The 26,702-nt window shown below is 46.4% G+C and overlaps 1 protein-coding gene across 3 annotated transcripts in view; it reads right to left on the reverse strand.

The window, feature by feature from the left end:
• Window positions 1-26,702, reverse strand: part of LOC149353496 (nose resistant to fluoxetine protein 6-like) — a 41,606-nt gene that overhangs the window by 12,948 nt on the left and 1,956 nt on the right. For 2 of the 3 annotated variants that reach the window (XM_089577360.1, XM_089577362.1), the window contains exons 2-11: window positions 23,377-23,588; window positions 20,983-21,094; window positions 19,037-19,121; window positions 18,839-18,930; window positions 14,477-14,656; window positions 12,187-12,280; window positions 10,381-10,467; window positions 8,108-8,279; window positions 6,508-6,590; window positions 2,397-2,519 (exon numbers count right to left, since the gene is read on the reverse strand). In XM_089577360.1, coding sequence (XP_089433486.1) covers window positions 2,397-2,519; window positions 6,508-6,590; window positions 8,108-8,279; window positions 10,381-10,467; window positions 12,187-12,280; window positions 14,477-14,656; window positions 18,839-18,930; window positions 19,037-19,121; window positions 20,983-21,094; window positions 23,377-23,588 — 1,240 coding nt within the window. The remainder of the gene's footprint in view (window positions 1-2,396; window positions 2,520-6,507; window positions 6,591-8,107; window positions 8,280-10,380; window positions 10,468-12,186; window positions 12,281-14,476; window positions 14,657-18,838; window positions 18,931-19,036; window positions 19,122-20,982; window positions 21,095-23,376; window positions 23,589-26,702) is intronic. The other variant, XM_089577361.1, reaches the window with a different exon arrangement.

Here is a 26,702-nt window from a genome sequence, read left to right on the forward strand (position 1 = left end):
AAGCGGATCAAAAAAAGCATAACGGATTTGGTCTGAAATTGGCTGCACGAGAAATGAATTAACATTGTATGAGGAATAAGACTGAAATAATTTGCGTGAACACGTCTTTATAGCCAGAAATATCAAACTTACCCACGTACCACTAGGCTACGGCCGTATTCTGTAACGTTTCATTTCGTTCTTATTTAATTTGGTCGTGATGTGAATCATGACAAAAACAACAGGTAGTTGGCCAAGTCAACAGGGGCCATGTTCCTGCTGATAACGCTTATCAGGCGTATCAGACGCTTGATCGTGCTCCATTATTCATTGGCGTCGGAGCCGTTCCACATGTGCGAATTTTACGTGGGGAGCGTTCACGCAAGTTTCGTGATGGGCGCGACCCTAGCCTGGCCTGTGTGACGTCATTCCCCTCGGCTTACGTCAGCAGGAGCAACGGCCAATGTAAAATGAAACTGAACGTTACAAAATAAGGCACCTGATTTCTCTCACGAGCACTGATTTCAGCGAAGCGGGCTGCCAAATTGTTTTCTCAACGCAGGGCATAAATAAGAGCATGATTTTGTAGTTAGCTGACAGCCACTGCAACTTCAGTTTTGTTCGCAAGGCCTGAGTCTGTACTCGTCATAACAGATCCCGCTAGTATCGCCAGTTACCAGTCGTACTCGTAGATCCTGCTTAGCTTGAAATAAGCAAACCTATTCAGTTTTTTTTTCTTTCACATCATGGGACCGCGCAAGAAATTTAGTGACGTGCTTTGGCCTTTTAAGCTCGTTCTTATGTTATCCATGATGTAGGAATGATTACGCACCCGAAAAATAAAGCAGACAGAGGGCGAGCTTTTTTTTTACTAGTGAGAAGTATTTTGACGAACACGTTTAATTGGTCCTTTAATGAAGTCGGCTCAGAACTAATCTTTTGTAGACTCGAATAATGCTAAACGAAGACTAAAACACAACAGAGAATGCTCGTGCGAAGACATCCGTAACCGATGAGAATGTAACACCTTCGATTCAGCGATCGATTCCTATAGTTTTGACATGTGTGTGCAGATAAATGTTGCACATTTTAACAGGCGAGGAATCATAGCCACGGTCACAATCCGTCTGTGTATCCTGGGAAAGCTATGTCCTGTGAAGGCTGTCCTTGGTACAGTTTTTCTTGACTCAACAGAAAAAAAAAGAAACAATCCGCATTAGCAACTCACTTCTATAACAGGAATGACAAAAGACGAGGTATGAGCAAATATGAAAATAGCTGAGATTTTTAATTTTTTTTCTCGAAATAATCAGGGGGTTAAAGTGACAAGGCATCGCCTAGCCGCCTTTGGCGGCAGGAAATAGGCAAAGTTAAGAGCGTCAGCTGTAATTTCTCGTCAGTTCTCATGCCTTGACCAGTCACGTATACTGTTTTCTTTTTTTCGTACAGTCAGCTTTGTGAACTAGGCCTCTGATTAGTTGACGCCCTACAACGCCTCATTATTCAGTCAGACAGCAGTAGTGATTACGAAGGCTATGTCCAGGAACCATGGCCAGCTGCTGCTGGTGTAGAAGCTGTACTGCTGAGCAGTTCGTTGAACACGACGACCATGCCAGTGCCCCCAAGAAACAAAAGGCATCTGCACTCCACTTGTGACGTCACGCGCCTTGCCCGGTTTTTCATACAACGGCATGAATTTAGAGCACGATGCTCAATAAGCGATGGCCGCCAACACTAATGACCGTCGCTTCCTGGGCATTGTGTTCTATACTCTTGTAGTGGTACGGTCAACGGGGCAAGGTGCGTAATGTCACCAGAGGAGTACAAAGGCCTTTTCGTTCTTGGAAAACCTGACCATGCCCATGATGTTTTACAGCGCCTATTCGATTCGACAAGACTGTATAAGGCCAACTTTCCGAGCACGAAAACGAACAGCCATCGCAAGATGTTTCAAGACTAAATAGCTTACTCCGGAGCAAATTTCGAACGCATATTGTTGTGCGAGCTTGCAAAACTTTCAACAAATTTCGTATGCTCAGATATGGTCGTGTCAGTAGAAGTCAGCTCTAGTTCTGTGCATTGCAGCGTAACAGCTTTTACATTCTTGCTAAACTTAGCTGGGCAGAAGCATCACTCTTGTTATTGAGCTGAGTTGCCCTGGTATTTATCGCAAGCAGTGGCAGTATTAAAACAGTGTTCTGGAACCATCGACACATGTTGTTTTCGTTTCAGTATATCCCCACCCTCCTCCTGTCTCTTGGAGTGCTTGGCTCGAGTCTTCCGCACAGGCGGGTCAACTGGCACTGGTCCATCAAGCCGCCGACCTGCTGGATGCTTGGGTGCTTATTTTGGTGCTGGAATAAAGTATCTTACGACACATGGAGTAAGACTTCAAAAAGTAAAATGATTGCGCTTACAATGGTGATTCGGTCAGAGCCACAAGGAAGGGTGTCATATTGTGACTGGCCACCTGCCACGCTGCCACGGAACAGCCGACGACAGACAGGAGCAGTAATGTGGCAACGGCAAGCTTTGGACGACTGTAAAAGCAAACAGATAGATTGCCGCGTTGATGACGCATATTGTTTACAGCACAGACAGACACACGCACGCACACAGAGAGAAAGCAAACGTGTTAAAAGAAACTGCGCACACAAAGCTCGTCAAAGTGCACCGACACATCCCTCATCGGAGAAAACAAATCTAGAACTTTCACCGACGACACAGCTTTGGTAAAGGAGATGAAAGTGTAAAATACGCGGACGATGGATGCCCATGCTGCTACCCAATTCATGACGTCACAAACGGTCATATATACAGGCGGCGATTGTTCGATAAAAAAGTTTGATAAACTCAAATTCATCACTTAGCAAGATCTACGCCTCCTTTTTGTACAAAAGAACTAAGAAGTGTATCTTTATTTCGCTCCAGAAATGATATGCGTGAAACGAACCCTTTGGTAACTGCGCGGTGCGCGCTCGGCGCAGTTTCTATTTCATCAGACGCGGTGCCTTCATTGGAGGGCCTTAACTGAGAAGCTCGTTTGACGGCTGTCTACGCGATTCCACGAAACCCGACGCTTTTATCCGAATCTCGGTGTATTCGTGCCTGCGACAATGCGGCGAAGCTAGAGATATATTTCTGCGGATTTCCTGTTGTCTCTGCACAGCTGAACCACTGTGGTGCCCTTTGGTACTCCGACAGTCGCTCAAATTCATGGCAGCTTACGAGCGAGAGACGCTGGGAAAGGAAAATTCAGCCCTGAGTTGCTGATGGATCGACTAGTTTGATGTAAGACTTGTTTTCGTTCAAATCAGTGTTTAACGGATTGCATATGGGTAGTACATCAGCTTACAGTCACAATGTTTTGCCTCGGTGACGCCTTCAAAGCGACACTGGGGCAACGCGTGTACAGTGCGCGTTAGAAATTAATGTGTAAATATATCAATAAATGGCCCCTGCCTTTGTGATTACTTGTACACTGACCAAAATACAGTTAGAAAACTCTAAGTGACACGTCATTCTTGTCGAAAAATGTGAAGACGACCCACCTGCAAGGCTATTATTTCGAAAGCAGCATGGACATTCATTGCGAATAATGACCGCTTCCAAGTAAAACGCTGTTCACGCATCACATGCATAAACAAAGCGGGCATCGAAATGCATCTGGAAGTCTTCCACATCTCAATTTTGCGGCATTTTGTGGGAGCTGCTAAGACAACGAACATTTTTGCCCCGACATGAAAGTGTTTAAGTCAGGCCCTCTTATAACAAACCTGACGGTCGCGCGCATTGTGTTCGTCGTAACCCAAGTTCGTAGTAAGTGAATTTTCCATATTAAAAAATAAAATTACTAAACCAAACGAAAGTGCTTCTTATTTCTTGAGTGCAATATCCTCATCTGCTCCTTCAAAGCGGACCTCACGGCGGAGCCATCCAAATTCTCTAGCGCGGTCATGAGCTCCTCGCCGATATCTTTGATGCTAACAATCTGCTCTGACGCGATGCAGTCGAGCGCAGATATATCGAACCGAGATATTTCGAATTATTGACTCTATCGAAGGGATAGGCCATCCTCTTGAAAATTATATGTAAAAGTATAGGAAAGTAGCGCACACATCACGGTTATGAGGTGAACCCTATCTACCCAAAGCTTAGCGGCAGCCCTCACCGGGCGTGCTCCGCTGCCAAATACGTTGCGGATGCCAACTGTACCTTAATTTTAATAAGCGATTATTTTATTTACAGAATACTTGGTTTGGTTTGGTTTGGTTTGGTTTGGTGGGGTTTAACGTCCCAAAGCGACTGAGGCTATGAGAGACGCCGTAGTGAAGGGCTCCGGAAATTTCGACCACCTGGGGTTCTGGGGTTCTGACATCGCACAGCACACGGGCCTCTAGAATTTCGCCTTCAAGAAATTCAGCCGCCGTGGCCGGGATCGAACCCGCGTCTTTCGGGTCAGCAGTTGAGCACCGTAACCACTGAGCCACCGCGGCGGGTTATTTACAGAATACTGATAATGCGATTAAACATCTTATGATAGGCAGTGGTTAGTTCCAAAGCACCGTACACAACGGCTTCGGTGCACAGCAGGTTAGGACTAGCAAAAAGCCTAACAGAGAAGAAACCACAATATAGAAGGAATACACAGACGAGGACGGTGCTATGTGTTCCTTCTAGGGCGTTGTTTCTGCTCTTCTGTAGTTTTATAATAATGTGCGAACTAGTCCTGACATTCATCCTAATAAAATCCTAGCGCACGGTACACTGCCACTTTTTTTGTATATCGAGTAAGATATATATCGAACTGCCTGGCTATCCCCTCCAACTCGATATATCCGGGTTCGACTGTATAACTAGCCGCGGTTGAAGCAAATATATCAGCTCGTGGCCGGCCGGCTTCCTTGTCATCGTGTTCAACAGGTTCCTGGCGGAGGATGAGTGCCCATACTTCGTGTGCAGTGACTTCGTCAGGGCATGGCTCGGCGGTGTCGATGTTTGTGTCAACGAAGTCACCCCAGGTGACAGATCCTGCCAGCTGTATGCGTCAGCGACAAGTTGCCCCGAATCCTCATGCGTCATATCAGGCGGGTTTTTTACAAAGTCATCTGTCACTCCCGGGCCCACGCAGCGACGAAGTTAGCTCTGCGTACTGCGCACAGAACATACCAGCTCCACTGTCTGCTCTGTGTGGGCTGCTGCCTGTACGCTGTAGCAGCGCAGAAGATGGATAGCCGGATGCGCGGGCGACGCGTACCATATCAACAACGTCGGGGCCAGCTAGACGTACAAACCACTACTGTTGGTTGATGCCCGAATGTGCGCAGTAGTTTAGCTCTCGGCACTGTCTCCGTCTCGCGCTCCTAGCGCTTCTCTTTTCACTTGCGGCGTTTTGCAAAGCCGGCACGCACGCTGGAATTGATACACCTTGTAGGCCACTGGAGTGCGCTTTGCCGGCAGTTGTTTTGGGTTTTATTTTTTTTTAGGCTGCCAGGTTCTTTCGCGGTTAGTATAACTAGTGCTGTAAGGCGCTCTTCGGTCTCCGCGCTAACGGGAAGCGCGAGCGTTGTTACTCTGGCGGCCAGTTTGCGGCGCTTTCTCGTTCACTGTAACCTAGTGGCGTTGCCAAAGTTGTTCACTGTATCGAGAAGCGATGCCATCAGCGTAATACATATATTTTTTTTTTACTGTAGCTCCGCCCTCGTTCGTAGAAGGTGAGCGCTGGTTATATCTGCGGGTGTTATAAGTGGGCTTGACTGTATTATAGAATTTTATGAAGCCTTAGACGGAACATTAAGCAGCTCAAGATGAAATTAAAGGCGGCGCAACAAGGACACAAACAAGAAAGGTGCACCACATGCGCAGACTACCACATGCGCACACTACCAACCACAGACACGTCCACCCTGGACGCGGCGGCGCCGCATCCAGTCCGGCCGTGTGACAGGCGTCATGCTCCACCAAGTCGTCGCTGAGTCACCGCGGAGTTTCTTTGCAGAGACAAAAGTCACTCTGAAAAGCTTGTCAGACGTATCAAACGCGTCGTCGTGTTTCTTCTTCTTCGACGTCGGCGCCGGTCCGCCAGAGCGACATGGGCGTGGAGCGCGTTTATGCTAGTGAATGGCACCACTAACATTTTTCTGACGTGACCAACGTGATGTCATCTCCTACGGTGTAGGTCACCGGAACTCAGCGACTAATGGCAGATGTTCAAATGAAACGAAATGAAACGTTGCAAAATACGGCCTCCGGTTTCTAATTTTTGCCAAGGATCTATCAAAGGAGAACAGTAGAGAATGTGGTTGATCGCCGTTAAAAGACCAATCTCTGGGCTCCCCGGGGCAAATACCGCTCTAGAGCAGAGCGAGCTACGCGGCTTAAATTTCAGTTATCCCGTGAAACTTACGCACAAGCGTGGCACAATATATTGTAAAGATCGAGCTAAAGAAGTGTGCATGCGTGCATAACAGAGCAACTGAAAACAGACAATGCGAGTTAATAGAGTGTATCGACCCGAATGTCACTTACTTTCTCAACAGGATGAGTATCGGCAAGCACAGGAGAAAGAACTGGAAGTCCAGGGATAGGTACCAGAGATGTGCCAATGATGGCTGCGTTAAAACGAAAATGAATAGCATATTTAGCCATATATATATTTCTTCAAGCATGAATGTCGATTAGCAGCTTTGACACCGCTGTTTTCTGTTACTTAGCTCTTACAACTGGCGTCGAAAAATCTGTTTCTGGAGCCCGCTTACCGAGAACTGCCAATTCAAACGGGAGGCAAAATTCATTGGCAGTGCTTGCCATTCTGAGGTCTGCACATTACCACGCTTAAATAATCTTTTTCTGTTACTTTAAAAATACAGGGTTAACCTTATTCCAGGGCATTCCCAGGAGAGGGCCTCCAGACCTCTTGCACCATCTAGGACGGTATATTTGCGACCAACCTGCAAATCCTAACCAGGCTACGATCGGCCAAGAAATATGTTACATTGTCACCAACGGCGCCTCTTGCTGGCTGGCGCCCTCGAGAAACTGCCCGGTGTTAGATAGCTTCGGCTTGCTTGGGCGAAATAAGGTTTGGCGCCTTCGGAACCTTTGAAGGAACGCTGACGCGACTAATTTGTGTTCTTAGTACAAATAAATTCTAATGCTCCTTTTGGCTGTGTTGATGTTTGTCGGACAATAAAATACGCATTTATTCCTGAGAAAATTGCACTTAATAATCTTTCCGCTCTTCGATTCAAGCTCGTGACATTTACACCGAAAACGACTCGGTGATCACAGTTTTAATGTGAATGGTGGCGTAGCCTAGCCTCTCAGATCCGTGAAGAGAAAAAAGTCGACGCACCGCAGTTTACTTGTGAAATAGGCCAGTAATGGCGACGCTTGCATTTCGTTTAATGGTCTTTTCTAACTAATAAAAGGTTCGTTTTCAGTGAAATAAGCGTCTTCGCCATTAAAAAGCGGTAATCTGTCAATAAAGCATAAATTATTTTCTCCTAAAAATTTCTCCTCGGTGTGCCTTAAGCGCTACCACTCCCTCCACCTCAACATCTTTTGGGCGAGTAAGTCTGCATTGGAGACAGCGCGTTGTGCTCTATGCCAGTGCAATTCTCTTAACTGTGGCAGGGCTGCCCGGACTATCATTAAGCCCTTGCCCACGGAATACGGACTACAGTCGGAGATATATACAGAAAACGAATCAGTTAGCATACAATTATTCGGCCACCTACTCTCACATGCAAACCTAATTTTTTCTTCCCTTTCAGGAACATATCGTTCACGCCCAGTCGCAACGCTTTCTTGACAAGAAATGTTGATGCCGGGGGAGTGGATGGGGTCTCAGGAATTACGACGCCTGAGTTAACTTTAGGCAAAATTGCGGATGGTCATTCCTTGATAACTGAGCAACGCACTTTAAATAAAGGATTGAAAATACATCACGCATATCAATAATGCAGTGCACACGTAGTTCCAGGATAAGAGCGGACGCTCTTGGCGCACGAAGCACCATCCAGGCGAATCTCAGTGTCCCATCTGGTGCTTACATCTCAAGTCAGTACCCTTGGTCACAAGCAAACCGCAGACACCTCGCGCAGGAAGATGAAATGACATGTCTTACGCCTCTGACTTCCATGGGGAAACCGTAGTTTTGCACTTGAAGCAGCAGCAGCGGCCACTGGGACATGAAGTCGTTATGGACCTTCGTAAAGTAGCCGATTGCGTCCGGCCCGGAAGTAACAAGAGGCAGCAGGTACAGGCACATTATGAGGAAGAACACTGGCACCGTAGTCCTGAAACGAGGCATCTTTTAGTGAAATGTGCGACCGCATGCGCGAATACTTCCATATGAAGCCGGACAAGTTACAGATGACTGTAAATTTCGAATTTGCCGGGAAGCTTCAGTGCTTTTAAGCACACGTAAAAGTTGCAGTCCCACTCAGATTTTAATTACCTTCAACTCAGATGCTGTAGTGTTTCATACGCTCAGAAGGGCAGCTGTGGTGCCAGTGGATGTTGAACGCATTCCAAAAACCTTAAGCTGCGAGCTCTACAAGGCGCGCGCTACCAACATTACCAAAGGAGGTTTGCTGGCAAAAGTTTGAGTTCTTTGTTTCAAACTAAACAAGATGCATTCAAGCCGCTTCTCAAACACAAGGCACGCGTCAAGTGATGTGGGATGTTATCGATAAGAATTGAGTTTCAGCCAAATGCAAGATGCAGAGATAAAAAGAAAACACGGGAAAAGTATCGGCGGCTTCTCGCGCGTCGGGCGTCGAAAGCAAAGATTCGCTTTCGAAAGTTTTTTGCCTGCCGCGCATTACGACGGCTTTCTTAATAAGTTATATTTTAAACCGCGACGTGCAAATGCAGTTTGGTCGCTGCCTTCACCTTATAGCGCTCCGCGACATAGGGTGTCAATCACGAGACTCGCCGTGAAAAAATTTCGGATCCCCGAACCAGTCTCATCAATCGAACTTCCTAAGATGCACTCCAATGCGCAAGTTAGTGGCACACACTAAGATGAGCAGCACTAATAAGTATATGATCGATTCGAGCACGTAATATAAATATTCACCCTTCCTTCTTGGCAATATCAAGATTAAAGCTTATTTTTTTTTTTGGTTTAGGTCCTCCTTCGGAGTATATAAAGTCCCAAGTTCAGTACCTGGCTGCACGTCCTCGAAAATGGGGCGAAGTGAAAAAAAATATTGGTGCGCTAATATTTTCGTGCACCTTCCGAAGCTCAAATTGGTCCAAGCCATTCGAAGCCTACCACTCCTCGTCTTTCCTGTACAACCGAAGCTTTGAGACAGACAGGAAGGACAGTCGTAACCCTCGAAAATAAGCGTGTTCATCATCATCGTTGCCTTTACTATTAATCAATAAAATGCCTCCGTCGACACACTTTACAGGGCATCTGAGGGCATCAAGTACACGTGGCTGTGCCGGGTTCTGCCACATCACCGATGTAGCAGAACCCGGCTGAGCGCACTCGTTTTCTTCAGTGTTGGAGCCGGAAAAAGAACAATGGAGAGGCCAGTGATCTTGCGTCGCCCGGCATCCGCAGCCACTGCTTGACGTACAGGGGCCCAAAAAAGTTTTGTGAACACGGAGGCCCAAAAAGTGTTGTATGACCCAGCTGTACAGCCGAACATGGATGAATGAAAGCTTAACCTTGCAGTAGATTTGGTTTGGTTTATGGGGTTTAACGTCCCAAAGCGACTGAGGCTATGAGAGACGCCGTAGTGGAGGGCTCCGGAAATTTCGACCACCTGGGGTTCTTTAACGTGCACTGACATCGCACAGTACACGGGCCTCTAGAATTTCTCCTCCAAAGAAATTCCAGCCGCCGCGGCCGGGATCGAACCCGCGTCTTTTGGGACAGCAGCCGAGCACCATAGCCACTGAGCCACCGCGGCGGCTAACCTTGCAGTAGAATAGGCAACGTAACGGCGCAGCATTGAGTTTGTGGCTGCATGCTTAGACTGTCAAGTTAGGTTTTTTTTTTGTGGTTCCTGTGTTCCGAAAACATTTGTGGGTGCGTGTACGTTTTTCAGTTTTTTTTTTCTTTATTTTGGACATTTATTCTCTATAAACTTTCTTTTACAGGCCTTACAAGCCTTACAAGCAGGCCTTACAAGCATTACAGGTCTTACAAGCAGCACGGTTGAAACTTTGGTTTTGAACTATGTCTTTATGTTTCATTTTGACACAGTTCACAGGATTGTTCCCACATTTACGAGCATAGGCCCGAGCGTTGCGCTGCTTTGTCACACCGTCATTTTTTGCTCACGTAATCGACTTAATATTTATGAACATTGGCAATACGTTTGAAACGCTATTAACCCCAAAAATTGGGAATTCAAATCTTCATATTTACGAAGAACGAACCTGATATATCTTCTTACCACCGCAGAGATAACGGCACAAAGACTGGCCCTTTTTTGGTTGCACACGGCGACAGCCAGGAGGAATCCACTGCAACAAAAACAGTCCTGTTGAATAAATTTCGCGAAAAGCGTGCTCAGAACGCTTCTTTCGGCCTAAACCTGGCGCGTGATGAGCCGGCATCACGCCGGCCGCCATGACTGGCCGGAGCTCCTCTGCCTATAATTCGAGTAACGCTGTTACATTTGCTCTCCGCTTTCTGCAGCTGCAGAGTCGATGGTAGCGGCCGAAGAAAAAAAAAATCTCTGCCTCTCCCGTAACCGAGAGTAGAGTAAGCATGAAATGTTTACGGGCCTAATGTCATCTCGGTGGACACCCGAACCGCACCGTACAGGAAGGGAGGAACGCCACCACCCGTTCAGCGCGATGCCTTGCCATTTGAACGCAAGGTTTTTTGAGGAAAGGAAATGGCGGAGTAATTCTCTGCCATCTCGGTGGACACCCGAACCGCACCGTAAAGGAAGGGAGGAACGCCACCACCCGTTCGGCGCGATGCCTTGCCCTTTGAACGCAGCGCTTCTCCCCCGGGCCCCTGTCCGCCTGCGCGGCTTTGCTTCGATGCGCGAAGCCCCTAAGAGATCACGTACGACAACCAAGTGTATCGTGGCATTTATGTGCTTTTTGCACGCGTTATTAGAAATCGGAAATTATAATTCCGTGCATTATCAAACGCACAGCGACTGATACCTTGATAAACATTGAGAAGGCACTGGCAGTAGTTATTTTTTGTGACTCCTTTGGAGACCAACCGGCGCTTGCATGCCGGTCGCGTAGGAGGGCTTACAGAGTCTTAATTCTCGTTAAGTCTCGTACGGTGCCCGGATGTTCTCGTTTCAGAGCCCGGATGACTGGAATTCAGTGCCCGGATGACTGGAATTCAGTGCCCGGATGAGTGGATTTCAGTGCTCGGATGAGTGGATTTCAGTGCCCGGATGAGTAGATTTCAATGCCCGGATGAGTGGATTTCAATGCCCGGATGAGTGGATCTCGGTATCGGCGTGACGTCACCACACTGCCGACAACGGGGGCTAAAAGCATTTCATGCTTAAAAAACGTTCCGCCACACATCGCCGCCATTAACCTGACCGATGAGGAGAGGCTCGCCGCGAAGTAGCGAACGGTCCACACGCAACGCTTCTTAAGTGCCATGTTATTAGGCGCAGCGCAGCTTGCGGCACGGCGAGTTGCTGCAGACAGTGGCTCAATGAGCGCTTGCTGTATCTTTTTTACACGCCTAGCGCACGTGCCTCTCTGAGAAGAGTAATTATTGTGCACATATTAAACGACTTTTTTTACAGGATACCTTTCCATGGACGCACGCCAATTCGCTTCGCACAATGGATAGCTCGTCTTCGAAATCTCCTTGGCGCATCTTTTTCTTGATGGGCCGATGGGTACGTCGGCCTTCAGCGAGACATTGTGAATGCGATTTATAGGCCTTTTAAAGCTCTATCAAGCCAAGGAATCACATGCTTCCATTGCCATTGGCACAGCGCCGTGATCCCATGCCGGCTCGCCATTGTAAGCTGCGAGAGACTTTACTAATTTTCAAGATTGTACAGCACAAATGCTTACGCATGTTGTATTCGAGAGGTTGCTGAAATGAAACAGCGTTAGACCGACGCAGTTCTGCGGAGTGCCCAGTTATTTCGGGCCGTAACTTTAGAGCTAACGTGAACGCCGCAGTTTCCGCTCGCTCGTCGTGATGGTACTAGCATGCCTTGTAAAGGCATCTATACTGGTACGCACCTCAGAAAGAAGAACGTGTCCAAGGCAGCGTATCCCAGTCCTGCCAGTATGTTTTCCCAGTTGTCGGCATATATTATTGTGTTCACCATGCGAGCTGCAAACATGGAAGGAAAATAGAGCTCTAATGGTTTCCATTGGGTCTTATTTTGGTAATTTGGGTCTATTTTGCTCGTACACAAAATTTTGAGCTTCAGGTAAACAGAACCAAAGAAGCGAAGCATCGAGATTCCTCTGTTCCCTTCATATCCTCTTAGGGGCGCATGCACCAGGCGGTATTAATTACTTTTTTTTTTATAGGAAGTGACGTTTTTACCAATAGCGTTGGAAACAATGGGAAGAAAAAAAAAGTGGCAAAAGGTTAGTGTATTTAAACCGAGTATTAAGCTCCGCCTTAAGGGTTTTAGTGTGTCAGTGCCCATACATGCAGAATTGGTCATTCTCTATTTAACATTCATAGATGGCGGCGATTCCTCATATACCGCAACCAGCGCAGTGGCGCGGCGGTTAAGCGATGGACCACTGCATTGGCAGGTAGCTGTTTCTATCCCAGCCACCGCCAGGGATTGTGCGACCCATATTGCTCTTCCCGCGCAACCTGTTGCGACTAATCATTAATTTAACTGCCACCTGCCTCCCATCGGCTGCAGCTTGCGTGACGTTCCTCCGAAATTACCCGAGCTTACCCGAGTAACTCGCCGCTATTCACGCTTTGATTTATTGTTTAGACCAAGAATGGGATGCCCCTGATGGACCTGACACCGGGACGAAAAGCGACTGTTTCCGGATAGTGCGAGCCGTCCTTACAGGTCTCTGTAGTCTGTCGCTCATTCATTTCCTGCAATCGAAACAGCGCGTGGTAATACATTACGTCATAAGCAGGAGTCGCTATAACCTTATCGTTACGGCATACTTCGCCCGTAGTGATAATTTCAAACACATTTTTTTTTTCGCGCAGAATTGGAAAATGCATCTTAATCCCTGGAATAATCGATCTCTCCCATTAAACTCGTTCCTAACCGAGATTCATGCCATACAATTTGATGCATTTTGTTGTGTCTACAGTGCGTTGCTTCCATTTCTTTCACGCTACTGCAACTTTGATATATTATGTGTTTCTATTTCACATAAATTTCTTGTTCTGTGCCGTATTTCGTGTCAATTCCCTTTTCATATATTTGTTGCTGTCTGCATTGAGATCATTGGTTTGTGTACACCCCCACTCATGCATTAGCTCCATAGAGGGACAGCAGTATAAACAAACAAACAAACAAACAAACAAACAAACAAACAGACAAACAAACATACAAACAAACATACAAACGAACGAACGAACAAACGAACAAATGAACAAACAAACAATCAAACAAACAGACAAACAAATAAATAAGGGGTACTAACTGTTAGACATCCATACAAAATACCTCTTTACTGCTTTTAACTGGTAGGGCCAACTGCGTACCAATAACGGCTCTCGTAAGAGTGAGAAGAGAATCAATTAAATTGATGTTTAATTTATTCGGTACCTGGTTGGAGTCGTTTCCAAACTAAAGTCAGCCTCAAAAACATTTAAATAGCTATAATGTTCTAAGGAGAAGGCGAACCAGCATCATCGAAATGAAAAAAGCAAAATATTTTTTTTTGCTCGCGGCGCATTCCCGAGGTACTCGATTCTGCAGAGCGAACTTTTTTTTTTAGTTTGTTTCCGCTTTAGAAGTCTTACAGCCGCTCATTATGCACTCCGGCTATTCTTCCTTATCTCTTGGTGCAGCGCAATTTACGCGGCATTGAGCCAGACTTGTCGGTAGCAACGTTTGAAACGGGCTATGAGGGACAAAAAAAAAAAAAAGAGAAGGAACAGAAAGTGCGGCATAAAACGGTGAGCATGGAGGAAAGATGGGACTATAAATAAGCGTCTTTTGTTCATTGCACAACACGCACCAGCGCGCACCGTGCCCCCAGGCGTAATTCCTATAGCCGTCTAAATGCGCCGCGGTCAGGTTGGGCAGGAAACGTGCCAGATCACTGATCGTGGAGTCAACAAGTGGCGAATGATAGCGCTCGCTTCACGCCAAGCCAAAGAGCACCGGATGATTGGGGCAACTTGGATGGGCGCAGAGCGCTAAACACCGGCTTTCGGGTCGCCATATCTGGGAGCGCATCACACAGAAACTACGCGGACGACTCGTTCCTGTTTTCGGCTCTGCAGCGCTCACTTTGGGCTCGCTTCTTCCGCGTGCAGCGCGAGAAGCGGGATGTTTGTGTTTGCAGAAAGCGACGGCGCAATACGTACACCATACAACCGAGGTTGAGACGTAGCACCCTCCGATGACTATCCAGGTGAGGCTCAAAAACCGGATACCGTGCAGAAACCTCAGGCTGTAGGAGTCGGTGCTGTCGTCTGCCGCCGATTTCAGAATCATCATGGTATTCGAAATCACAGAAAATAAGGCCAGAAAGGATAACAGGCCACCTGGGTGAGAAAGGATGAAAAAAAAATATATTAAAAAAAAATCTGCGGTCTAATCAGTGCTAGGCCTAGATTACCCCCACTGCCAGATATGTGCGTGCTTTGTCGAGATTCGTTACCACGTGTGCACACGAGGTAGTATCACTAAACAAAGCTTTATACACTGGTTTCGTGACATCAGTAGTAAGCGCTCACGTGGCAACAATGGTAACCTATCGCCTACACCTGCAGAGTCCTCGCCTGTTCTAGGCGCCTTGGCACTAGCTTTTGTTTTCACTTTCTCCCCGGTGTGGAGACACGTGTGCACCAGGTGAGGCTAGGTGAAGAAACGAGGACGCCAGAGTTGGCACAAGCGCAAACATTTAATGCACGCGACGAATTGAGAGAGAGAGAGCGTAAACCATACTCGCGCCTCCATGCGGCGGCTCTAGATTCCGACGCTGTAGCGTGGCTATGCCTCACGGCCACCTGAATCGGAGCCCGCCACGCGCCTAATCCAGGCGGCATTCGAACTTCGGACCACTCTGAAAGCGTTTCGAAGTGTTTGACGGCGTCTATAACGACCACGCGCCCCACGCAAAGACGATCGCCTGCACCGACGCGTATACAGAACGTCCGAGAAGGGTTTTGGTTTCGTGACATCAGTAGTAAGCGCTCACGTGGCAACAATGGTAACCTATCGCCGGTACAGGCGATAGGTTACCAGGGTTTTCTCAATATCTGAATTTTTGTGAAAGTCTTGAAATAAAGAGTAACGTCAAACTTTCCTTTTTTTTGTGTTCTTCCGACCACTAAGCCCTGGTGTCCTATATTTTGGACACGGCGCCATCTTTAAAACCAAGGGAGTCCTAGAGAAATTTTTTGCATTAGTGTGTTCCTTGGGTGGCAGTGAAGCAAAATAACACTTCAGAAAAATTCCCGAAGTAGCAAAAAAAATTCAGGGCTGAAAGGGTTAAGCGACTGACGGCGCCGACCGCCCACCCTGTATACCCGATGACAACGAAGATGGCACATTGCACCAGGCACGGCCTACGTGCTCGGGTGGCGCCCACGTCTTTTCGGGAGACGTTGCAGATGCGGCCCTCGCGGTGAAAAAGCTGCGCCGCTTTCAAGGAGTCTCTACGCTGCCCGTCACGTGAGGATAGTGTGCATTCGTACGCGGATAAAGGTTACCTCTCGCGCGGTGCCCTTAACGCCAAATCTTCGTTCTCTTCCTCGCGCTTCGCTCTGCGTACGAAATTAGCGCCAGTTTTTGGCAACGCTGTTGCTGATCATGTCGGACTGATTGCGAGGGGACTATTACAAGAGCAAGTGCTGTTTGCGTAAGATTCTACGATCTGTAGTCCAGATAAAAGGCGAAAGCATGCACTTGCTTGCATAAGTTTGAACGAGCTATCTGATAGTTGTGGCACTTTTTGCGAAACAAGTATAGCTTCATTGGAACATGGAGATTATACGCCTTCTCGGAGTCGCTCTCCACATTTTTACGCATATGTTACAGAACACGGGTTTGCTATTAAAAAAGCTAGCCCAAAAGATCCATGTTTTCGTTTTCGAATGGTACAAGTAATGGTCCCAAATTAGATGAGCCACGGCGAGGATAAAAGCGTTTTCCAAATTCTAAAAACTTATATGGCTGTTACTAACGGCCGGCTACAAACTTTTAATTGCAATCGGGCGCCTATCGATAACATGTTAAAAAATTAACTATAAGAATTTAGCTAATCACTTTATTACTTAACATGATTCGCCTGTTTTCTGGCGTCCGCCAACACTGGTGTTACTAAGCAGAAAAAACTTCGCTTTACCTCAAAATACCTATTTTTAAAAATTACTGGCCGGCTTCTCTGAAACACCTGGAATACTTCCCATTGCAGCGTGTGAACGCGCGCGAGCTGGCCGTAAGTGAAGCTGCATGGGCTTTTTTAATGAAATGAATTATGTAAGAACATGACCATGCTTTTCGTTCGCGAAGTGCAAACCTTCAACGCCAGCCATGAACTCGCTTCCGAACAAGGAGTTTCTGCGGCGCGCAGCTCTTCTATGAATTGTCTCTTCACTCATCGAGCTGTGCGAGCTCTAACGCGGCTGCGATCTATGGCCTATTGGTCCACTGGACTTTCTAAAAGATACCAGCCGCCAGAGTCAAACTTCCGAATATACAGGGCGTCTGAGCTAACTTTAGCCAGTGTTTAAAAATATGCAGCGGTTCTCTAACACGACACGATCAATTGCATGTTGCTGGCTGTTGTACGGAGCAAGTCGCACTATTTTTTTGCATTGTGCTGAATTGCATAATTAGTCGAGATTAATTAACCAACTCCGCAAACGAAGATAGGCGTAAAATTTTAATGAGAAAGTTGTAGAACGGTCCGCAAAACGTCCGATTGAGCAGTTTCTTAATTTCCACCCATTACATGGTAGTTTTTTTTTTTCGCTCTCTGCGGATGCCAGCGAAATGAAAAAAATACCTCGTGACATGCCCGCCTGCGCGCCGCGATGCAACGCTTTCAAACGTCCCGCCTACGGACGAATTTGACCAGGTGTGATGTCGCTGTAAAGGGGACAGGGCTGCGACGCAGGCGCTGGCTGTGCGATTTACGCCAGCGCAAGCGATAAGTGCTGCGTCTTACTGTCCCTGTCATGAACCGTCGCGAGGGGAGCATACCACTGGCATGATTTGAACAGCCAGCTGTTGTGTTGCTGCCCTGTCGCCTTTTAAGCGGCAGCACACCAGGCTAAATGATCTGTTCGTTCCCACGCGGAACGTTAGAGAGCACTGTAATCGCGGCGCGCAAATGGGCATGCCACATGGCATTTTTTTTTGTATTTCGCGGGCATCTGCAGTGAGCGAAAAAAAAGCTAACACGTAATAGATGGAAAGTTAGAAACTGTTCCATCGGACGTTTCGCTGACCGTTCTCCAACATTCCCATTGGAATTTTTCGCCCATCTTCGTTGATTGTGAAGTTAGTTAATTAATATCGAATAATTATGCAATTACGCACAACACAAAAAAAAATAGTTTGACTTGCTGCATACAATAGCCAGCAACTTGCATTTGGTCACGTCGGCTTAGAGTGCCATGGCATATCTTTAAACCTTGGCTACAGTTAGCTGGGACACCCTCTTGTCAAAAGTAAGCAACGCAGGGGATTTCCATCTAAGCCGCCCTAACTTTAGGAGAGCTAAGAACGCGAGTTCCTCTCACCTTCTTAACATTTGCAGCGCTTCCTACACATGACGAGTCGCGCAGCACATATCCGACCAAGCATCTCCGCTCACCTTGTCTGGTCGTCAACAGCAGTACGCGCATGCTGTACCCCAGTACAGCATGCACGTACTGCGTTTTGCCCCGACAAGATCTTAGCTCAGAGAGTCTTGATCCTAAATATATTAAAACTAATGGCTCACTCTCGCAGATTCAAAATTAGCTCGCAAAACCAGAAAATAAGACTTAAACTACAGTAGCTTCTTAGCGAACTTCGCCACCCCAGACAGTGTTTTTCACAAGTTTTTCACGAACTTTATTAGTAGTCAGCGGAATATCTTTAATGTATGTAGATTTGGACTATTGCTGTCTGGAACTTCTCGTTCCAAAACTTTTGTGTATGGTTTGTGAGAGAAGTGATCGCAATTTCATTTTCTTTTTTTTTTTTGCATACTACCGTCACTGTACTTACGTAAACACTTCCTCACTCGTTGGCTTTTCTCGTGTTTCCGTTCAGGTAGGGGTCGTTGAAATTTCGTGTACAGGTCCTCGCCTATGTATAAAGGCTGGTATCCTGCAAGGCCTCGGCTTACACATGAGTGTTTCTAACACCGCGCCTATACACAGTGAGCGACAGAAAAACCCTGTGCGCTTTCTCTGCCTTTCGTTGCTTTCAGATTACTTTACTCGGTCGAGATTTGTTAAATGCCCTGAGTCGGACTTACCATGCGTCGGAAAAAGGGCCCCTTGAAGAAGTCTTCTCAATAAAGACGCGTTACGAATTTCCGCGTCAAAAGGCCTATTTGCGCGGTAAAAAAACCTGCTCCATGTCTTTAACCGAGAACACGATGTTAAATGTTTTTTTTTATAAGAAAAGAAGTGGTTGAACATGATTTAAATTTCCCGGGTATTTATTACAAACGCATGGTTGAGATGCTACGTGGTTAAAAAGGTGCGCTGAGCGCATCGACTTACCAGGGTTACCAGGTTCGTGATCCCCTCGTGACCGCCTCACATCCACATAACTTCCGAGTGCGATAATGAGGGCTAGGGTCGCTAAAAATGCCCTGCAAAGGAACACCGAAATGTAAGTACCGTACTCAATGGCCCAATACCGGTTCTATGAATTTCATTTCAGCGCTTCGCTCAAGGTTTGCCAAGTTACGAACTCACGCGATCATGAACTGCGCCTTCGTCCATCCAGGAGGGATTGCGGTGACGCAGTTTGAGACGCTGATATCTACAATGGGTGGAAGCACTGGAAAACGAGGGGAGAGGGGCAGTGGATGCAGAAACTGATGAAATATTGTTGCCAGTTACGGAAAAAAATGTTTCATTTCCATAAACAACTATAAGCTGAAACGTTTAAGCTCCGCCAACGGCATTAACACGCAGCTGGGCAGCAAATAATGTCGACCACATGGATTTTCCATTCCAAGAAAACGTGTTTTGAGTTTCCCCTTTGCATTCTCATTCCACGTGATTATCGTATTCACGGCCAAAAATGAACAGCGTAGTGGTAAAAACGTAGCGAAAAGAGACAAGGACACAGAAAGACAAACAACACACGGCGCTAACTTCCAACACTCCAACTCCAGTGTTGGAAGTTAGCGCCGTGTGTTGTTTGTCTTTCTGTGTCCTTGTCTATTTGCGCTACGTTTTTACCTTTCAAATATGAACCAACAAGCCCAAGCATACACCCTTCTGAAAGCGTGGTGGTCATAAGCGCAAATAAAACCAAACTAGGTAAACAGAAAGACCTCCTTATTGAAACTATCGAAATCACAGCGAAAGTACGTAAACTAAACAGACTAAAATCAGCGAAATGTCTGAAGGCGCAGTTTTATTTACAGCAAGTGCTGCAACTAATTCAGCGCATGTAGACTCTAACAATAAAAAAAGATGAAGATACGCCCGTGATACGCAGGGTTTAAGTGCTGCACGGATGCTGCTTCCCCACTGATTGCACTTGCTGTTGGTGACGGGTAATTGCGCCTTTCTTCCACCCTTCTTCTTCGTGAGGGAGCTCCCATAGAAACCCATGTATTCTATCGAAGCTGTCTTAATCTATCTCCCCTACTATTTCTTCCTCTTGTCGCAATATTACCTCCATAACACAGATAACCTATGATCCTGCATACGCGGGCATGTATGCTGTGTACGCTGTACATGGTCTTGTGTACAGTGGACGCTTACAAAGACATGGGTACTCTTCATTGTTATCCAGGTGGCTACTGCTACCACTGCTACCAATACCTTTGAAACCGTTGAGCAACTAATCGCTGCAGTTTCGCAGTGCAACGCATAACCCTAAAGCTATTGATGATAATAATGTGTAAAGATTGGTTAAGTATTTGCGTTAGTACATATCATGCGCTCGACTGTCGTCACTACAGAAGTGCTTTGAGCCGCCGCGGTGGTTCAGTGGTATGGCGCTCGGCTGCTGACTCGAAAAACGCGGGTTCGATCCCGGCCGCGGCGGTCGTATTTCGATGGAGGCGAAATGCTAGAGGTCCGTGTACTGTGCAATGTCAGCGTATGTTAAAAAACCCCAGGCGATCGAAATTTCCGGAGCCCTTCACTACGACGTCCCTCATAGCCTGAGTCGCTTTGGGACGTTAAACCCTCACAAACGAAAGTGTTTTGCACAAAGCTATAAAGTTTTGTTTCCTAGGCGCTATCATTGAAAAACTTGGTCTATACAATAAAATAATTTGTGTACTATGACTCCAGTAATACTGATCTAATGTCCAAGAAGAAGAAAAATTAGGCTTAGTGGGCCACAGTGCAGTGGTTTTGTAAGGTCCATTTTAGCGTGAGGTAATTTCAGAACTTTTAAAATTGGTATAATGAGGCGGTTGAGGAGCGAAATGAAAAGTTCCAAAAATTCATAAATTAAGAGGAATAAAAACCAGCGCACTTCAAGTGAACGCGTCAGTTCGAAAGAATGATCTCTTAACAAGCACATTACATATATATGTACATACATTTGTTTTCATATGGTCGTCGTAAGAGTCTTTAAGTTAAAGGTTGTTGACGCTTGCGCACAAATTTAACGGTGATTACTAGTCTTTTAAGACTGACTTGGGTAGAGCAAACTTAAATATGCAATAACTTACCCGCCTTTATCAGCGATTGAATTTCTTGATCACTGCAGGCGTCGATCGCGCAAATCCCGATGCGCAAGAGCGGCGCTCCTGGCTCCTTAATATGATCGCTGAATTTTTTAATCTGTGAGAAGAGACAAATTGCATTTATATATGAACGGCAGACTCTCGTTCTTTATCACGCATGCCCTTCAGTAAACTTTACAAGTAAACTTTACCAGTAAACTTTACCAGCCATGTTACCAGTAACATGGCTTTTAACATTAAAAAATAGCGCGCTGACATAATCCGTGACGTAAGAAATAAAGAGAGTGACCGAGTGGCTGTAGAACAAAACGTGACAGCCCGCTAGGCTTAGCGGCACTGGCTGGGAGCTGTCTCGAATTCCTGGTAATAAACGAAAGAGGCTATGGGACCAGTGTTAGCCGATTTAGTCCTGTCACTGGCGACTTGGTTGAGGCTGTGCGAAAGAAACGAATCTGTTAAAACCGGTATGCCTAAACGTCCCCAACTTTCTAGTGTGAACATGCCTTTAGAGCAGTTCTATAATCTTTCAGATATGAGTTCCCTAAAAGGACATTATACGGATGCCGGTTTAGGGATACAGTTTCAGAGAAGTTCAGTTATTGCAGAAAAGGGGCCTGAAACTCAGCTCTCCACAGGCCAGTAGCCAAGCGAGAAAAGAGGCGAAAGGGGAGAGGACAGCGCACCTCTCATTCCATCTATGACTGCTTGAATAGTGCAGGCAGGCGACTGCTATCCCAAGATTTTCCCACGAAGTATTTCTATCAGAAAGTAAGAAAGGGTGAGCTACCGGCCGGTGCGGAACCGCTAACACCGATTACAAGATGGAAGTTAATGGATAAGAAACGAAGATACTACTGGCCCAGGGCATCAGGACGAAAGACTGAAATTCTTAGGGCCAGAGAGCCGGACGAGAAGGCTGCACGGGCCGCATGCCGCTTGAGGTCCGAGTGCTTGAGACCCTTTTTGTAGATGTTCAGCCCGACCCACAACAGTTTGCAGAAAAAGCCTTAGCCGAGACGCGGCAGCGCGTCGCTTCTCTGTAGGGTTTCTTCATATGATCGTTCAGGGAGCACCTACACGTGAACTGTAGGCCTCTCTAGGCCTCTCGCAGTATTTACGCTTTCTTTAGGAGTCTCGAGCGGCCAGTGAACGTGCATATAGTGCACGTGGGCAGTCAGTGTCTGACGAGACCACTCCTCTTGGGCGCATCGTACAAATCGCGCGTTTCGTTGGCGAAGATCAGCTGTTTTGGCCGTTTTTCTGCTATGCAGGACAGGAAAAGCCATGCCACACCGCCATCTTTTATTGTTAACCACACACGTTAACTGCTTTGTATCGTCATTCATTTGCCCTGCGCCAATATGCCAGGTTATCCAGACATTTACCATGCCTCTGTTTAGTGCAGCTATAGGGGTGAAGATGCCAGAACCGGAATCATTTTGCTTTACATGTCTACAGAAGGTCTATTTATGAGATGTCCATTTCATTGACCACTCTTTAGCTCCTAGCCGCGCGTCGGTGAGTCGATACCCGAGTCCCATCCCTTCACTCAAAATTGTGAAAATTGAGGGATTCCAGATGCAGAAAGCATTGTGTTAGTGAGACTTAGCGCATTGAAGGCAGTCTGCATGCACCAGCTCTTGCACGCTTATGCATTTCTCTTTTCAAAAGTAAGACGTATTCAACTTGACGGCTGCTAGGCTGTCTTTCGAGCACTGAACCAGTGTCCACCTGCTGTTTTACCGCTCCAAGGTAGAGTGTCAGCACACTTGTTGAAAGTGCTCATGAGCCGCACCTTGCAACTATTCTACTGCGTAAAATTAAACCAGGTGCCTTATAACGGTCGGCTTGAAGCGGCTGTGTTACGTCCTGGACTCTTGTTGGAGATTATGACCCAAATCTGCTCATCTAATCTAGGGCCCTTATCATGGGAGGTGGGCGAATAAAGAAACAGTATGTTTTATTTCTCTTGGCGAGCTGGTCTTTCAGGCGCGCAGGAAAGGGGATGAGTAGAGTTCACAGGGCCATGCAAGGATTGCAGGGAATCTGCGATACGCTGGTCAGGCCCTTCAACATGGAACGAGGCGATGGGCTGCTGAACACAGTTCAGCCCGACCCTACAAAACCACATGCAACTTAAAATTCGATCACTACGGCGTCTCTCATAGCCTTAGTCGCTTTGGGACGTTAAACCCCATAAACCAAACCAGACCAATCACAACTTTAACCGCGTCCCCGTCCATTTGTTAGCGTCGTCAGCGAAGCACGCATTCTCCGTTGAAATATGTTGGCCGTGCGAGGTCACATGCTCCCGTGTTCACCCTAACCGAGATCATGACTGCACACAGCGGTGTAACCGGGAGAGGCAATGCCACTTACCCTGGGGTGCGTAAAGGCAATGGCGGAAGCAATGAATCCCTCCAGCTTGCTAATGTTGCCGGCGTAAACTTGCAGGTTGCAGTACTGCCCGCGCACACTTTCGTGGCCGAAGCTGTCCAACACCACAGTCTCGACGCACTCGTCGAAGGCACCCAGGTCTGCCCGTGACATCTGCAGAGCTCCGGTGGGGAACTTGCCGGTCGCGTCCAACACTGCACGAGATGCGCTTTTCAAGTTCAAGTGCGCCCCGCTTGCACGTATGTGTTACTATAGCGTAAACCAAGGTCTTGACATATCAACGGTAATAAAGGTACCCAGAGCTCGCCTAGTGGTACTGTTCAGCTGCTTTCTGTCTAAGTAAATCTATAGCTGTCACTTTTTCATCCTAGTGAAGGGGCGAAAAATTAGAAGCCTTTTTCACGCTTTTAATTAAGGTTTTTCAACACAAATTAAGAAACCTGTAAGCGGCTTACTACCCCCCTGAGCTGGGGTTACCTTTTCAACGGGCTGCGCCTGTAGGTCTGTGGCTGTAGTATGACGGCCCAAGCTTGCTAGCACTGCATCTCATAGCTACGAAACACTGCGAAGAAGGGTCCAATCAAAACAAAGTAAACGTGCGATGTTGTGGTTTTTAACATAACGATTAAGTTCAGGCTCCGTATATACTCACGAACCACGCAAATCTGCTTATTTACCAGCCTTTAGAAAGTAGAACCGTTTTTTTTTGTGGAGTTAAAATGCTCCAAATATAAGTAAACAAACACTGAAAGACATGAAATGACTTAAATGCGAGTTTTTATGTGTAATATAACAGAACAGCAATCACTAAGATTCTTGAAAGTACACTTGTTAGGGTATTAAAGGAATATAGGCAGGGCATTTTTGGTCGTCCGTTTTCTTCTTTGTTATTATGCGTAAGACAGTGTACATGGTTCACCACGTGTTATTCGCCTGCGACCGCTAAATAATATATAATCGAATTTATTCTCTCACCCGGTTCAACAGACGAGAGCTGACTAAGATGCCAAAGGACAGTATAGGTCATCTGAGGCATGAAAAACTGCGAAATAACCACTGCTTCGCTGTTTTAATTCACCACAACGATAAAGCCAGCCAGCGTCAAGAGCCGGAATCATAACGAATGAAAAAGCAGAAATTATACTGTAATTTTCTTCGTGGCTACCTTGGCTTATAGACCTTTAGAAATCTTAGCCAACGCTCGGCTGTTGAAGCCTATTGCTCCTATATATCCCGACGTGCGCACTTTCTTCACGTTGCTCTTAGGCTACAATGTGAGTAACATGAGTTTGGAATTCTATGGTTCCTCGAATTTTGGTCACCATTATTAGAATACCGGGAACGCAATTCTTCTCACAAAACAAAATGCTCTTCGAATCACTCCTCTGCTGTTTTAATGCAACCATTTTAAAATTTTGCATGTTTTTGAAAATAGAAGTTACAGCCCGTGGTAAAGGAATTGGAACTGCGCTTCTCAATTTTCCCCACTTCTTTAAAATTAAATGTGGCCACATTATACAACGCAGTTCTTATGTAATTTTAGTTGCAAGGTCTTTTTTTTTCTGTTAGTTCAGGCTACATCCGGCCCTGGCAACTTGGAGACGCCTTCAGCTCTCTTTTTTTTTCTCTCTCTCAAAGCTGTAAACTTTGCTGCCGAAATCTGAGCAGAATACTAAATAGCGGCTCTAGATTTTTTTACGTGCCGTGAGTTTTTAATACTCTTGAGTTCAGTTCTTAATTCATGATCCACGCTTAAAACTTTCCAGGCGCTCTTACCTTAAGTGTCGAGCTGTTTATGAGTACGAAGGTGCCTTGTTTTGCAAGCTTCGGTAACTGTTCGCTTGTCCAACAAGAGGTAAAAACAACACTAAATTTAACAAAAACCACACAGAAAGACGGACAGGACGGGCACTGACTCCAGCTGTGTTTATTGAAGGCCACATGTTATATATATATAGCCCGAAGAAGGCGAACGCATTCGCATTTACATTATTGTAAAAAAAAAACTAGAAAACACCTAAGAGACGAAAACTACTCATTATCGCGTATTTTTTAGCCACTTATATTCCCTTTCTTGCAGGGAGATAGAAGTCGTGCTGACGTACGCGTCGCCTCTCTATTTGATAAAAAAAGCTCCTGCCAGTTCGCGAGCTAATCTATCTTTACTTTTAGCTAGAATTTTGACCACAACAAATCGTGGTTTTCTAGTTTTTTCTTTTTTACCATAATGAAAAGGCGCATGCGTTCACCTTCTTCGGGCTATATATACATAGTTTTCACCGACGTCATAGCGGCCGCCATCTCTGTGTCCCTAAAGCGCAGCGAAAGCCTTGGCGTTTTGTTGTTCTCGCGTACACTGTGGAAGCTAGCCGCAGTACCCAAAGATGGCGCCCGTGAAGTCGCGTGAAAACTATCTATATGCAACATGTTGCCTTCAATAAACACAGTTGGAGTCAGCGCCCCTCCTGTCCGTCTTTCTGTGTGGTTTATGTTAAATTTAGCGCTGTTGTTACCTTTTGTTAGGCAGTGCTCCACCAACTAGCGAGATGTACTGTTGAACTGTTCGCTTGTCCGCGCGAAACTCGACGACTGTTGTCTCGTTCGAGAGGGATTTTCTGGTGCATGGCAGCAGGCGGGCGCCGGATTTTATTTCGTCTACAAGGGACAACATATTAGACAAGCGAACCATTTAAATCACTCGCTTGACAAGTCCTGCGCAATGGCGAATTCTGTATTTTGCTGTTGAGCTAAATTTCGTTGCTTGCCGTGGCTCGCCATTTAACTATTGTACCACACAACAGTAGTTGTTTCATCGGTTTCCATTAGCAGCAAACATTAAGTCAGAAACCGTCTTTGCTTTTTTTTTCGGGCGGCAAGTGCGCAACTCCTGGCGAATACATAATATAGGTGCAGCGAAATGCAAGGACTGCGCAATCCGCTGCTCTGCGTGGCTGCTAAGTTCTTGCATGGCTTTCAGTATCCAGTTTTCCTCGCTTTCAAGCGCACCGTCGTCGATCCATCAACCTTATAAGAACAAAAATCGGCGTAACTGTCCAGACTGTTGCTGGGCGCCTATCTCGAGAAGTTAAAGGCGAGCCTGCCACAGCTGCGAGCTCCGAAGCACGGCCACATCCAAGGGCGTATCATCCTAACCCCGGCAATATGCGCGCAACACGAGCATTCTCACAGCGCATGTATGTATGTATGTATGTATGTATGTATGTATGTATGTATGTATGTATGTATGTATGTATGTATGTATGTATGTATGTATGTATGTATGTATGTATGTATGTATGTATGTATGT

This window comes from Amblyomma mixtum, chromosome 3, assembly GCF_055824585.1.
Source record: "Amblyomma mixtum isolate Tamu chromosome 3, ASM5582458v1, whole genome shotgun sequence".
NCBI lineage: Eukaryota > Metazoa > Arthropoda > Arachnida > Ixodida > Ixodidae > Amblyomma > Amblyomma mixtum.